The 15,274-nt window shown below is 37.8% G+C and overlaps 4 protein-coding genes and 1 pseudogene across 5 annotated transcripts in view; 1 reads left to right on the top strand and 4 right to left on the bottom strand.

Moving 5' to 3' along the window:
* LOC149923733 (5-hydroxytryptamine receptor pseudogene) overlaps nt 1–14,914 on the top strand; it is a 66,351-nt pseudogene extending 51,437 nt beyond the window's left edge. Inside the window, exon 3 of the transcript XR_016477106.1 lies at nt 13,625–14,914. The product of XR_016477106.1 is annotated as a 5-hydroxytryptamine receptor pseudogene (transcript). The remainder of the gene's footprint in view (nt 1–13,624) is intronic.
* On the bottom strand, nt 2,664–3,320 carry LOC149923737 (uncharacterized). The gene has a single exon (XM_090161658.1). It carries the CDS (start codon nt 3,318–3,320, stop codon nt 2,664–2,666), a length of 657 nt encoding a protein of 218 aa, XP_090017784.1.
* Nucleotides 3,566–4,138, bottom strand: LOC149923736 (uncharacterized). The gene has a single exon (XM_090161657.1). It carries the CDS (start codon nt 4,136–4,138, stop codon nt 3,566–3,568), a length of 573 nt encoding a protein of 190 aa, XP_090017783.1.
* Nucleotides 4,234–6,771, bottom strand: LOC149923735 (uncharacterized). The gene is made up of 2 exons (XM_090161656.1): nt 6,709–6,771; nt 4,234–6,621 (listed from the first exon to the last, which is right to left on the bottom strand). Exons 1-2 carry the CDS (start codon nt 6,769–6,771, stop codon nt 4,234–4,236), a joined length of 2,451 nt encoding a protein of 816 aa, XP_090017782.1.
* On the bottom strand, nt 6,768–7,886 carry LOC149923734 (uncharacterized). Its single transcript, XM_090161655.1, has one exon. It carries the CDS (start codon nt 7,884–7,886, stop codon nt 6,768–6,770), a length of 1,119 nt encoding a protein of 372 aa, XP_090017781.1.
* Nucleotides 14,915–15,274: the final 360 nt, after the last annotated feature.

Raw genomic sequence — 15,274 nt, 5'->3', positions numbered from 1 at the left:
TTCTCGCTTACGAAATACTTGCCGCATCTTTAACGCTCATTTTATTTCAAATTAAACAGCTTAATCGGTCGAGAAAAAGATTAAAATAAATTACGAAGTAATGACGACCCAGTTAAAAACCAGATCAACATAAGTGTAAGCGCACGATGTATACAACTCGATAAAAATATACGACTGAAAAAACGAAATAAAATACAAATAAAACGAAAGATATTTAAAATTAAAAAAACTGATCCTAATAAAACGTGAAAATACCCTCCACGTCACGCACATTCGAAATACGCAGAAGTAACGTTATACTTGTAGCGTCTTCGTCTGTTATTATAAGATGTCGGAATCGTATAAGACGCTACGTGAGTTTCGGGAGAGCTGTTCCGACTTTAACTCAAATCATTTGAATTCCCTGTACTATTATGACTATATTAACTAAAAACGCATCTGTTGAGAACAAACAGGTATTTAATAACACTTTTCGGTTATTGCAAACGGAGCTCCACTTTTCGGGAACTTACAAACTCTAATTATATTTCAAATCTAAAGATCGTTGGGTTTTCTTTTTATTAACGTTCGAAAGAGCGCGCGATTTAAAGGAGTGAATTTCAAATCACGCGTCTGACACCGTTAATTTCCTTCAATATACAGGGTCTTTTTTTGCTCGGAAAAGTGTTTTTTTTTTTAAAACTATAGTACCGATTTCAAATTTGGAAGGTCAATTCTCTATACCGGGGGACATCAGTTTGAGAAATTTGAGCGTTTTCGGTAATGTTTTCACCAATTTTGAAAAATTATTTTTCGACCACTAGGTGCGAGATAAAAAAATTCTATTATAAAGTTGTAGGCCGTCATCGAAAACCCTTAAAAATTGTTCACTGGACGAAAAACAATTTATTTATCAGTGAAAATTCGAGCTTGAAAAATTTACAAGTTGGTGAAGCCAAATTACGATTGTTTGAAACGATAATTGAAAAGGGAACAAGTCTAATACAAACGTAGTAGAGTTTTCACACTTGAAAAAATGTACACGTTTGGTTTTTAAATGCAGATATTTTATTCACATAAATTTTTACAAAACATTTTCAATAATATCACCATTGGCTGCAACACAGGTTTGTGCGCGGACAATTAAGTTCTCAAACGATTTCTCTACCATTTCTGGTGTGACGTCTCGGCTTGCTGAAACCACATCTGACGTCTTTCAGCCAATGGAAGGTCGTCGATTGCGTCACTCAGTTCGTTCTGTAGAAAATGTAAATACCTTTGGCCGTTGAGGTTCGTCGGCAGGAAAAAGGGACCAATCAAACGGTTTCCAACAAGTCCAACCCAAACATTGACCCGTTCAAATTGAACCAGGTGATGATATTCAAAACCCCAATGTGGGTTGATGTCAGACCAAAGATGGCTGTTTTGATGATTAAAGGGCCCATCTCTAGAAAATGACGCTTCGTCGGAGAACAAAACATGGCGCAAAAATTGTCTATCTTCTTGGACAGCATTTAGTAACCAGTTGCTAAATTCATAACGTCTTTGATGGTCTCCGTCAATTAGTCCTTGGTGGAGCGTAGCTCTGTATGGGTGATAGCGATTCTTACGAAGAATTTTCCACACACGATTTGCAGAACAACCCAAATCAGCAGCGGCGTTAGCGCAACTGTGACGAGGATATGCCACAAAGTACGCGAGTACATTGTTCTTGAAGTCTAAATCCGGTTGACCCAATCCGCGAAACCTAGGTTGCAAGTTACCAAATTGATTGAAATCGTGAATTGCTCGTCTTACTGTATTTACAGATGGTGCTCCATTTGGATGTCTTTCTGCGAAGATTTCAGTCACTCTTCTAAGGTTTTGCGCTGCTTCTCCATAGTAAATGGCAACTATCTCGGTACGCTCAGCTACTGAATAACGAGGCATTGTTCGAAATATTATCAAACACTGATAATAATCTCCCAAAGTTTTCCTTTAAATACCCAATGCATGTTTAGGATTGACCTATAGCCTCGTGTTTTTTAAATCCGGTCGTTTTTTTAACCAAAGTTTCAACTGGATTAGGTAATTCGGTTTCAATTATCGTTTCAAACAATCGTAATTTGGCTTCACCAACTTGTAAATTTTTCAAGCTCGAATTTTCACTGATAAATAAATTGTTTTTCGTCGAGTGAACAATTTTTAAGGGTTTTCGATGACGGCCTACAACTTTTTAATAGAAATTTTTTATCTCGCACCTAGTGGTCGAAAAATAATTTTTCAAAATTGGTGAAAAACATTACCGAAAACGCTCAAATTTCTCAAACTGATGTCCCCCGGTATAGAGAATTGACCTTCCAAATTTGAAATCGGTACTATAAATAGTTTTTGAAAAAAAACACTTTTCCGAACAAAAAAAAAGATCCTGTATATTACATTGGTTATAGGTCTATATTCTGTTAGACATATATACGGGAATACTATTTGATATAAATATACATGTGTTAAAATTATATATTTTTTCTATACCAACAGTTTTTGCTCTTTTTACATAATAAATTTTGACAGCGTTACATTTTTAAAATCAATAATACAAATAAAACTAATTATACTATTTAATGCGCGATAATTTTCAACACTCCCCCCAAAATAATGCTATACATTAGTATTATTTTACTCCTTTTTTTTTACACCGTAGCACATTAATCATTAATTTCTAAAGCGTATAGGCGCGATATCGGTCGTCTTATAATGTTTCCATTTGGGACTCTGACTAAACACGATCTAATTTTCCCATCGCGACCCCTTTGTGTTTCAGTTATCACTCCCAATTTCCACATGTGTTTGGGATATTTCTCTTCGTGTACCAGTACTTCGTCATTTTCCTTTATTGACGATTCTTTTCGCACTTCACTGTCGTAATGCGCTGAGCGCAATTCAAGTAGATATTCTTTCCTCCACCGATTCCATAACCTATCTAAAAGCGCACTTCTATGTCGCTCCCGTCGGGTCATTTCTAATTGATTTCTCGGTATTTCTATTTCTCTACCTCGCTGAGACGGTAGACACGTTAAACGTTTTCCGGTTAAAAAATGGGCAGGGGTTAATGGTGATGGTTCATCAGCATGACTGGGTACGTATGTAATCGGTCTAGAATTAATCATTGCTTCAGTTTCTGCGAGACTTGTTTCCATTTCTTGATACGTTAACGCTGCACGACCCAGAATTTTCCTTAAAGTTGTTTTTGTAGAGCGAACTAATCTTTCCCACCATCCACCCCACCACGCTGCTCTTTCACCGATGTAGCGCCATCGAATACCCTTGTTGGCAAAGATCTCTTGAGTTTCAGTACTCTTCATATTTTTCCATAGCAATCGTAAATCCTCTTCAGCTCGTCGAAAAGTTCTCGCGTTGTCCGAAATGGATGGCTCTTGTTACTGCGCAAGTACACAGACAAATATAACATTTCTCTAGATTTCTATTCATCTTCACGAATAATGGTCCGGCGAAATCTAAACCAATTATTTCGAAAGGTGGAGACTCTTGGATTCTCTCCATAGGAAGTGGAGCTGTTGGGGCTTCACCTGGTTTGGATCTCAATCTCCTACAAAGCATGCACCCTTCGACAACAGATTTTGCCAATTGCCGACCGCAAATACACCAATATCGACCTCTCGCTTGTATTTTGTAGTCCCGAATAAAGAACTTCGATGTGGCTTCTAATCATTAACAACTTCGACAAGTCTTGTTTGTACGGAAGAATTATAGGGTGTTTTTCATCTTCACTTAAATCAGCTTGTTCGAGGCGTCCACCGACACATAACAGACCATTCCTTAAAATCGGTCGTAGCTTCATGATATTAGATTCCTTGGGAATCCCTTGGTTCCTTTTCAAAGATTCTATTTCTGATCCGTACTCCAAGATTTGAACATTTTTAATCCATATTTGTTCCGCTTCTCGTATTTCATCAACCCCGATGGGCCCCGAGTTGACTTCTCTCCTCCTGATTTTGTTCACAAATCGTAGAACGAAAGCAGTTATTCTGAACACCTTGTTTACATCGCTGTACCTTTTTAACTGCAATATATTGTGGATTCCATTAATTGTTTCACGGTGAATCGTGAGGACTGTCTTTCTCTTCTCAAAATCAATCTCTTCAATAGGATCTGCTTTCATTTTCTTTTCTTCAATTGTAGGCCATGTAAATTCTTCCTTTAAAATCCACTTCGGACCATTCCACCATCTATCACTTTCAACTAACTCAGTTGCCCTTAATCCAGAAAGTCCGCTGGATTATCTGTACCGGGACAATATCGCCATTCCTTGGCCCTAGTTATGTTTTGAATCTCTGCTACACGATTTTGTACGAACGGTTTCCAAGTTTTAGGTGATTTCTTCAGCCATGAGAGCGCGACCATAGAATCTGACCAATAGACAACCGGTATTTCTTCGATCTTCAAAGCGGCCTTTACGTTTTTTGCGAGTCGAGATCCCAACAAGCAACCCATTAATTCCAACCGAGGAAGAGATAATTTTTGTTTCATTGGCGCCACTCTTGCCTTTGACGTCACAAATGACGTTCCCACCCTTCCAGTGTTTGTTTCATAACGAAAATACACCACACTGCCATACGCCTTTTGACTGGCATCGCAAAACACGTGTAATTCTTTCCAGGCCCCTTCATTACTTCCCCCGAAGTAATAGCGATCAAGATGGATTTTTCGAATTGTGGCTACTTCTTGGCACCACGCTTGGAACTTGTTGTTCAGACTTTCTGGTAGTGGTTGTTCCCATTCAAAAGGAGGATCCCATAGTTCTTGGAACAGTAATTTGGCGCGTATCGTGTACGGCGCTAACATTCCGAGAGGATCAAATATTTGAGAAACTGCACTCAGTACGTGGCGCTTCGTTCCCTTAGTATTTTGTAAAATTTCTGCCAATTTGGATAGATCAAACGAAAAACTGTCCCTTTCTGGGTTCCATAGCAGTCCTAAGATTTTCTGCTCGACGTTGGTTTCGTGTTCGATTTTTGTATTTTCGTTCGAATCTGCCGCTTCACTTCCCCATTTTTCCAGTAATTCGTTGGAGTTTGATTTCCATTTTCGAAGGTTCATATTTGCTTCTTTCATAATTTGCAAGGCTGCGTTCGACAATTCGTAGGCGCCTTCGACATTTTCCGCACCAGAGAGATAGTCGTCCACGTACAAATCTTCATCTAGTGAACGAACGACTTCGGTTTCATCACCTTTGTATTTTTCAATATGTACTTTAATCGTAGCTGCCAACAGAAACGGACTGGCCAAAACGCCGAATGGAACTCTTGTCATCTGAAGTATTCGAAAATCGTCTCTTCGAAACCCTCCATCTTCGTGGATTTTCACCCATAAGAATCTCACTGCGCTCCTATCTTCTTTAGAGAGGCCGACCTGAAGAAATGCCTTTTCGATATCAGCAGTGATGGCGACACGATGGCTTCGAAAACGAATAATGAGCTTCAACAGATCCGGATTTAAGTTTGGTCCGCTCGATACGCAATTGTTTAATGACGGTGAACCCTTGACGTGTGACGATGCATCAAATACGACCCTTAATTTTGTGGTCGCACTGGCTTCGCATTTAACACCGTGATGTGGCATGTAATATGTACCGACTTCATTTGTGCCTTCACCTGGCAAAACCTCTTCGACTACGCCTAGCTGAATTTGTTCTTCGACAATTTTCCGGTAGTCTTCAAAATATACTGGATCTCTTGAAAATCGCTCCAGAAGATGTCTCATTCGCCTGGTGGCCACCGATTTATTATCTGGTAGAATTTCTTTAGCAACAATCCAGGGAAATTTCACTTCATATCTTCCTTCTTCGAAGATGATCTCATTTTTAAACCTGTTCATTATTTCGTCTTCACTTCCAGTTTGATTTTCATCGCTGTTGATACCTAGCGATTCAATTTCCCAAAAGGATTTCAACGTTTTGGCCACTTCCGATTCGTGGAGGCCTGTTTTCATCACAGTAATTCGGTTTGTATTTACACCGATCAAATTTGACGTTGTGGGACCTTGGATAGCCCATCCTAATTTCGTTTCAATCGCAACTAACGAATTAGTCAATCGCTCGAATTTTCCAGTAACTACCTCATAGTAGGAATCTGCTCCAATCAAAATACCCATGCTTGATAGAGCAGGTGTCGTTTCGTTTGGCTCGTCCGCCAGTTGATAACCCTTCGATTCCACGAGATCCTTAATTTTTTCACATTTTACGAGCGAAAGAGCGTGACATAAATACGGGACTTCTATGGCCGTTATAGCGATCACTTCTCTTGGATCTTTCACATTCTGTAAATTCACTCTAATGATTCTTCGATTTGATTTCGTGGGGTTTTCGTTACCGAAGTTCTGGATTTCGATTACTTGTTGCCCCAGCACTGGCAGTTTCAGTCTTCGCGCCACGTCTTCTCTTATAAAAGACGCTTGGCTTCCTGTGTCCAACAGACATCTTACTACCAGAGATTCTCCGTTGTTATTCGGGCCCTTTACTGTGGCTTTAGCAGTTTGTAGAAAAACAGTTTTCTGGCAATCTATCAGAGAAACCACCTTAACTGACGTTTCATCTTGAACTCCTTTAATTTGTGTTTGCGGTTGTGTCTTCTTGTTCACTTTATTCTCTTCGCATATTGCAACGTTGTGTCTTCGTTTACAAATTTTGCAAGGATGGAATCCAGATCAACAGTTTTTCATTCGATGGCCCACCTTCATGCAAATGTAGCATCTGTTCGAATCTTTCAAAAACTTCAATTTGTCTTCTAAGTTCATTTTTGCGCATTGATCGCGGAATGAGTGTTGTTCTTACAGAAAATGCAGTAGGGTCCTCGTTGTGATACGTTGGTTTGTAGCGCTGTTGCACTCGCGATGATTTCTACTTCAAGTTCTTCTTTATAAAACTTCTTCGCAGTGGCCTGTTTACGTGATTCCTTGACTTGAGTAGGTTTGGCACTTTCCTTTAACATAGCGCATCTCTCTCTACCTTCAACTTCTTTTTGAAAAAATGCCATTACCTCGCTTATATCCCACTCTGAATTTCTACCCTTTTTCATGCTATACTTTAAACGAATCTCGTCAGGCAGTCGACCGAGAATTATGGGACAAAGGGACACTCCATTGGCTTCGATATCGACTCCTAACGCCATTAAACTTCTAATATTAGACTCACAAGTATCATACAACATTCTAAGAGCTGACAAATCATTACAATTATACACTGACTCTATAGAGTGAAGTCTTTTCATGAGCTTGTGTACGATCATGTCTTTACGTTCGTATCTTTCTCTTAATATTCTCACAGCGACATCGTAGTTTACGGCCGACGCCTTCATGCCTCCCAAAGCGCTTTTGGGTTCTCCCTCCAAATACGAAAGTAGATAATTAAACTTCTCTACCTTATTTAAAGTTGATCTTTCACCAATCGTCGACTGAAACTGAGACCAGAAGCCAGGCCATTCGGTTATCTCTCCACTGAACTTGGTGATGACGAGAGTGGGAAGTCTTGGCTGATTTCTCGAAGCTGTAATTGCTGTTGAGTTGACTGATGTGGCATCCGAATCGTCGTCCGAGCTCGATGATACCTCAGTTCTTCGTCGTTTTAGCGATCTCCGAACCTTATTCTTGAAAAGAATGATTTGGTCGTGACATTCGTGGCACTCCTTCGCTTCCAGTTCAATTTCTCCCTCACTAGCTGTCGTCATCAACGCCGCTATTTTCTCGTCGACTTTAAGAAGGGCCTTTTCTTTCTGTTCAAGTAGGGCTAGTTGGTCTTCGAATTCGTCGCGTGATGCACCATCTTGTAGTAATGATTTAATCTTATTTATGATTTTCGTTACGTTGTTTCGAGTAACTTTCCGGAACGTCTTTGCTACGGCAAACTCTGCCATTTCGTCGCCGTCAACTGTTAATCTTGTCGTCAACTATATACTTGTACCATGGTTCTTGTCCCGGGTTTCGGCACCAAAATGTAGCGTCTTCGTCTGTTATTATAAGATGTCGGAATCGTATAAGACGCTACGTGAGTTTCGGGAGAGCTCTTCCGACTTTACTCAAATGACCGACTGAAAAATCATTTGAATTCCCTGTACTATTATGACTATATTAACTAAAAACGCATCTGTTGAGAACAAACAGGTATTTAATAACACTTTTCGGTTATTGCAAACGGAGCTCCACTTTTCGGGAACTTACAAACTCTAATTATATTTCAAATCTAAAGATCGTTGGGTTTTTTTTATTAACGTTCGAAAGAGCGCGCGATTTAAAGGAGTGAAATTCAAATCACGCGTCTGACGCCGTTAATTTCCTTCAATATATATTACATTGGTTATAAGTCTATATTCTGTTATACATATATACGCGAATACTATTTGATATACATATACATGTGTTAAATTTATATATTTTTTCTATACCAACAGTTTTTGCTCTTTTTACATAATAAATTTTGACAGCGTTACATTTTTAAAATCAATAATACAAATAAAACTAATTATACTATTTAATGCGCGATAATTTTCAACAATACTATATCTAGTTTAAAATATTAGAGTGTCAAAAAATAAAAATAACGAATAGAAAAATACACAATAACAACCCAACAATCAGACTTCAGAAACAAAACTCATAGAAAAATATTATAACGCAGTCAAGCAATCAGACTTTAGAATCAAAATAATTCATAGAAAAATATTATAACGCAGTCAAGCAACAAATTAGTTCAAATACTTAGAAATCAAGCAATAGAAAATATAATATCAAGAAGCGCAACACCTTACCATTCACAAATACGATTTTTCACGTTATTATAATGAAACCGGATAAGCTTTTGGGCATGACTTACGCTCTTAAATGTTCATCTAAGACTGGACGATTTTGCGGGAAAAAGGAAATAAACTTAAAAAATAATAGATACAAATATAAGACAGAAAAAACCAACAATACCAAAGATTAGACAAAAAAGAACGTAATCTCGATCAGTTAAAAAACACAACAAACAAGATTTGACCTATAAATTTTCATACGTAAATAATGTAGACTTTAAAAACCATTAATATACTCTTCTGCTAAGCTGAGTTTATAATTTTCTAAGAGGTGTTATATGCAACGGTGGTTCTGTGGTAGAATATTCGCTTGTCATATAGACGGGCTTGGGTTCGAATACTGAACGGCGCATTCTTTTTAATCAACAGAGAAGACGTTACATTCGATGCAATAATTTAAATGAAACACGAAATTTCGTTCTCTTTTAAAACCTGAAATTTAATGCTCTGTTAATTTGTAATAAACGATTCCGCTTAAGCTGAGCTTATAATTTTCTTTGAACCGTAACATGTAACGGTGGTTCTGTGGTAGAACACTCGCCTGTTGCCGGGAGTAGTGGCTCACTCCTGTAATCCCAGGCGTCCGGGAGGCAGAGTTTGTGAATGGCCGTGTGAGGACGACCACCAATCCCCCAACGGGTGGTCGGCATACTTCCGCCACGGGTGTCCCCACCCCTGTCCCCACGTATCCCCCCCGTTGGCGTGGCCGTTACACATATCTCGCCCTGATTAATCAGTTATTGTGTGTGCTGGTGTCTAAGGCCTTGGGTCGACCCCGATGTGTGGATGTCAAAAAAAAAAAGAAAAAAAAAACACTCGCCTGTCATGCAGGAGGGCTCGGGTTCGAATCCCGACCGATGCGATGGCAAAATTTATACTAAGACGAATACCGTAAACAATTGGTGGAAACCCTGCCATTTGGACGTTGAGACGTTTTTCGTAACCCTCAGCACTCGGTCCGTCCCAAAAGTCAGTGTGAAGAAGTTGGATAGCAAACACCCATACATACAAAACGCATACACAACAAAATCATCACCCACAACCGCCATAACTCAACATTCCCACACTACACATTACAATAATAACATTTCCAATGAAACTAAATTGAAACCGTCTTGACGGTGAGTGTTCGCAGAATATAGACACACACCCACACAGACAGACAGACAGACACCCAGACACGATGATTTTAAAACCCCTTCTAAGGGACATAGTCTCCTCGGAGAGGTAACAATAAAGGCACTACATATTTCGACGTTCACTCACGTGACGACGACGTGAGTTACTTTATTAAAAACATGTAGTGCCTTTATTGTTTTTAATAAAGTTACTTTTATTGTGTAAAAGTCGAATTTAAAAAAAAACGATATATTTTGGATAAAAAATATCGTAAGTCGAAATATTTTGGATTAAAAATCTCGTAAGGCGAAACCCTTTCGATTAAAAATAAACGATATTAATTATTTGTAAAAAGTAAATTAATTTTTATAGAAACTTGTAGCCAGAAGGACTGCCTAGATCAGACTAAAAAACGCATTTTAAATTGAAATAGTCACACCATCTGAATGGGACCACTTTAAAATGTTTTATCTCAACAAAACAAAACTGAGAATATACTTTTCTACAGGCCCGTAGCCACGGGGGGGGGGGCATTCGCGGGGCCATGCCCCCCAAAAATAAATGTTGCCCCTCAAATGAAATTTTGATTTGCCCCCACCTACCCCCTCAATTTAATCCATTCCCCCTCAAATAATATTCTCTGCCCCTTCATCTTTATTAGTTTTTTAAACTTCTCTTCGTTGAAAATTTCCTTTTGAACCACTTGTCTTTGTCTAAGGTTTAGATCGTTATTTATAGCTAACTATTTCTTAATAAAATACAAGTTGTAGAATGGTCTGCTCGAGAAAGCAAGGTTTAATTTTTTGTGGAACACCAAAACATTTCACGGCGCCACTTATGTTAATTTTCGAAATTAGGTAAACGAAAATAATGTGCCCCTCACAAAGAGCTACTGCCCCCTGAACGACATTTTTCTGGCTACGTGTCTGCTTTTCTATACATAACGAATTAAAAAAATAAAGTGTTCACGTACTAAATTGGGAGTTATATCAAACATTTCGGTACCAATAGCATCTCGATTTTCGGCTGTATGAAATTCGGTCTGGGTCCGATGGCCCGAAGAGCAACCGATCGAATGGGGGTCCAACGGACCGAAGTCCATCCAATCGACCGAAAATTAAAAAATTCCTTTTTTATGAGTTAATTGCAGAAGGTTTCAACGGACCGAAATATATATTTTTAAAAAGCTGAAAAAAAACGTTACTATAATTGAAACCAGGTGGATTATGTTGGCATTATCTGTTAAAAATAAATATCAAAACAAGAACATGCAAAGCAGACCACCTTGAAAGGGCAAAAAATATACACCCCACAAGAAATTGAACGCGCGCGCGTTTTTGTTTTTCACTCGAAGGCCTTTCCTTTCGAATAGTAATTAAGAATAGTAATTTAATGCAATAATTTTGCTTTGGGCCCATTCGACCGAAATCCAATTCGTTGTAAAACGATTTAACATTGAGTTCCAATCGATCGAAAATACCCCAATTGTGCGGTTTACAGCCCAATTTTGCACCTTTATATTTTTTTTAGTACATCGAATTAAGGGTTTTTTTTATAGATATATAACCTAACCTAACCTAACTTAACCTAATCCGAACTAATCTAATCTAAAACGTTTTTCGCGTACCCTGTTATATCTCGGGGCAGAAGTAAAAAACAAAACAGTAAACTTGAACAGTAAAAAAGTTATTTTAATTTATATTTAACGATATACAACTTTTCGGTCCGTTGAAACCTTTTCCCTTTTGTTGCTATAAAAAACGTATGTTAAATTTCGGTCAGTTGGTCCTTTTTTTTTCGGGCCGTGAGTTTTCGATCCGTTGGCCCCTTCGATCGGTTGGCCTTCGGCCCATCGGACCTACCCCTGAAATTCAGATTTATCGATATCTTTTAGAAAGTTTCTTACGATCGACACTAGATGATGCTATACCATTGGTAAAATGGAAGGTTTTATTGAAGTCTCAGTTAGCGGGTGTTCTTGGTAAGATATTAGATAAGCATAGACGAAGAACGGGTAGGTTTACTCGTCCTTCGTCTATGAGACAAGTAACGAAGGCCAGAAACAGTTATTTCGGGGAATGAACGGTTGTGAATATAGTGAGCCGTTCTTCGCAATGCTGGCCACATTGAATAGAAAGGGCCCAATTATTACGGTTCCTAATTGGAGTTTAAAAGATTTGCCTTTTCAATAATTTGTAGTTCCTATTTAAACGGCATCTACCGACTGACGGGGGAATTACTATTCTTCGGGGGGTGCGGTTTATCTTTCGTTTTGATCTCGTTCGACTGACATTGTTGAGGGATAAATAATTGTGACTCTTGATTAATAAGTTGACCAAGGGAAAACTACCGTCGGCGCTTGTGTCGCCATCCACATTCGGAAAACCGAACATATTTGGCGACAAAAAACCACAGTATTAATATTTTTATTATTAAGTTTATTAAATTAATTTAATATTAATTTAATTTATTCACTTTTAAGTTAAAATAATTAATTTAATATTAATTTAATTTATTCACTTTTAAGTTAAAATTATTAATTTAAAATTAATTTAATTTATTCACTTTTAAGATAAAATAATTAATTTAATATTAATTTAATTTATTCACTTTTAAGTTAAAATAATTAATTTAATATTAATTTAATTTATTCATCACTAAGATAAAATAATTAAATTAATGTTAATTTAATTTATTCATCATTAAGATAAAATAATTAATTTATTATTAAGTTAAAATAATTTATTTATTATAAAGGAAAATATTTAATTTATTATTAAGTTCAAATAATTTATTTATTATAAATTAAAATAATTAATTTAATATTAAGTGAAATTATATATTATTAAGTTAAAATATTTAATTTATTACTAAGTTAATTTAATTAATTAATTACTAAGTTAATATAATTATTTTGATTAATTAAATAATATGTTAATACTAAGTTACTTAATTAATTACTAAGTTAATATAATCATTTTAATTAAATAATGTGTTAATATTAAGTTAATTAATTAATTACTAAGTTAATATAATCATTTTAATTAAATAATATGGTAATATTAAGTTAATTTTATTATTTTATTAAATTAAATAATGTGTTAATATTAAGTTAATTAATTAATTACTAAGTTAATATAATCATTTTAATTAAATAATATGGTAATATTAAGTTAATTTTATTATTTTATTAAATTAAATAATGTGTTAATATTAAGTTAATTTTATTATTTTATTTTATTAAATAATAAGTTAATATTAAGTTAATTTTATTATTTTAATTAATTACATATTAAAATTATTTGATTTTATATTAAGTAAATTTAAATAATTTAACATTAATATTAATGTCTTACGAATCGAAATTTGTTTGACAAGAGCGTATCGCGGTCTCTCTTTTCGCCCTCTAACTCCCACTATTGGTAATAATATGGCTTTTTAATTATAGTGGACTAATTAAAGGTGGTCTCTTAAAATGCGCCGTCTATAATGACCCTTAAGACTTCAATATATAATAATAAATAATGAATTGGTATAAATAAACACGTTTAAATATTAATATATTATTAGAAATGAAGGATACACACGCATTTGAAAAATCTGGTTGAAAATCTAGTAGCTCGATGAAACGTATACTATTTAAGCTTTAATGCTTGTAGTAATTCAAAATTTAATATTTCCAGCTTTGGCTTAAAACAAATCCTCGGAAGATGGACCCTTGTACCCGGGAAGAATCCAACTCGTCGGACGCCGTCGGTAACTGCAGCTCGACGGCGGATATCCTGCTGAATGGCACCATGGTCGTGTCCCGAGACACAGCGAACGTCTCCTTCAGCAGCGCCGAGCAGATCTTCAACTACACGGTGGCCATCATTGCCCTTACACTGATCATCGCGTTCACCGTCGTCGGAAACGCGTTCGTCATCTTGGCCATCGTCTACGACAAGACGCTTCGGAGGGTTGGTAATTACTTGGTCCTCTCTTTGGCCGTCGCCGACTTGATGGTATCCGTCTTGGTCATGCCTCTGGGAGCCGTATACGAGGTCCGCAAGAACTGGATATTCGGACCGGAACTGTGCGAGTTCTGGACGGCGAGTGACGTCCTGTGCTGCACCGCGTCCATCCTGCACTTGGTGGCCATCGCGATCGACCGCTACTGGGCGGTGACTCGCGTCGATTACGTTCGTTTCCGCAGCAACCGACAAATATCTGTCATGATCTGCCTTATTTGGTTCTCGGCTGTCGTGGTCTCCTTCGGTCCAGTTTTCGGCTGGAAGGACTCGGACTTCCTACGACGGGTCGAGGAAGACGAACGCTGCCTCTTGAGTCAGGACATCAGCTACCAAATCTTCGCCACAATGGCTTCCTTCTACGTCCCTTTGGTGGTCATCCTCATTCTCTACTACAAAATATTCCGCGAAGCTTCCAAACGGATCCGACACAAGCCGGGAAATCGAATCGCGATCGGATTGCGCAAGATGTCCTCCAGGGTCAGACGCAAGGCGACCGGGTCGACCTCGACGGAACTGACGACCTTCATCGAGAACGCTCCCAGTCCGGACCGCTTGAGCACCACGAATAACGGTGTCAGCGGCACCTTTTCACGAAGCGAAGACTGCGGTTTGGTGGTGGTGACGGCCACGCCCACGGCGCAACCCAAGGTCAAGAAGGCCAAACCCAAGAAGAAGGAGTCGGTGGAAGCCAAACGGGAACGAAAGGCAGCCAAGACTCTGGCGATCATCACCGGCGTTTTCGTCATCTGTTGGTTGCCCTTTTTCATCATGGCCCTCTTAATGGCCTTGTGTCCGGTCGGTTGCGAACCTTCTCCCATCTTATTTAGCGTCTTGCTGTGGTCCGGCTACCTCAACTCGCTTCTCAATCCAATCATTTACACCATTTTCAGTCCGGATTTCCGAACCGCCTTCCGGAAAATCCTGCGCGTCAAAGCGTGCGCTCCCAACAGAGCCCTTTAAATGAAGAATTTCACCCCGTTTCGGGAAAATTTCATGACGATAAAAAAAAAATATTTTTTATGATTATCTCTTGTGTCTAAATAATATTTTGTCTCAAAGTATATTGTTAACCAGAGAGAATAAGAAATGGTGCTTTACATTCAGAGTAACATAATATATAATATTGAAAATAAAATAAATAAAATAAAATAATTTATAATATATAATATATGAACTTAATTTACAATGTATTACGTAATAGACAGGTTAAACCGTTCAGCTAAAACGTGAACGGTGGAACTTATACCAGACTAGATTGCGCATTATAGAGCTGCGTCACAAGATTACCCACTCACGTTTTGGAGGGGTGGTTTAACCTTT

The sequence above is a fragment of the Leiobunum rupestre genome, chromosome 10 (genome assembly GCF_980474605.1).
Source record: "Leiobunum rupestre chromosome 10, qqLeiRupe1.1.hap1, whole genome shotgun sequence".
Classification (NCBI taxonomy): domain Eukaryota; kingdom Metazoa; phylum Arthropoda; class Arachnida; order Opiliones; family Sclerosomatidae; genus Leiobunum; species Leiobunum rupestre.
Note: the sequence above shows the minus strand (reverse complement) of the source record. Positions and strands in the feature narration are given on the sequence as shown.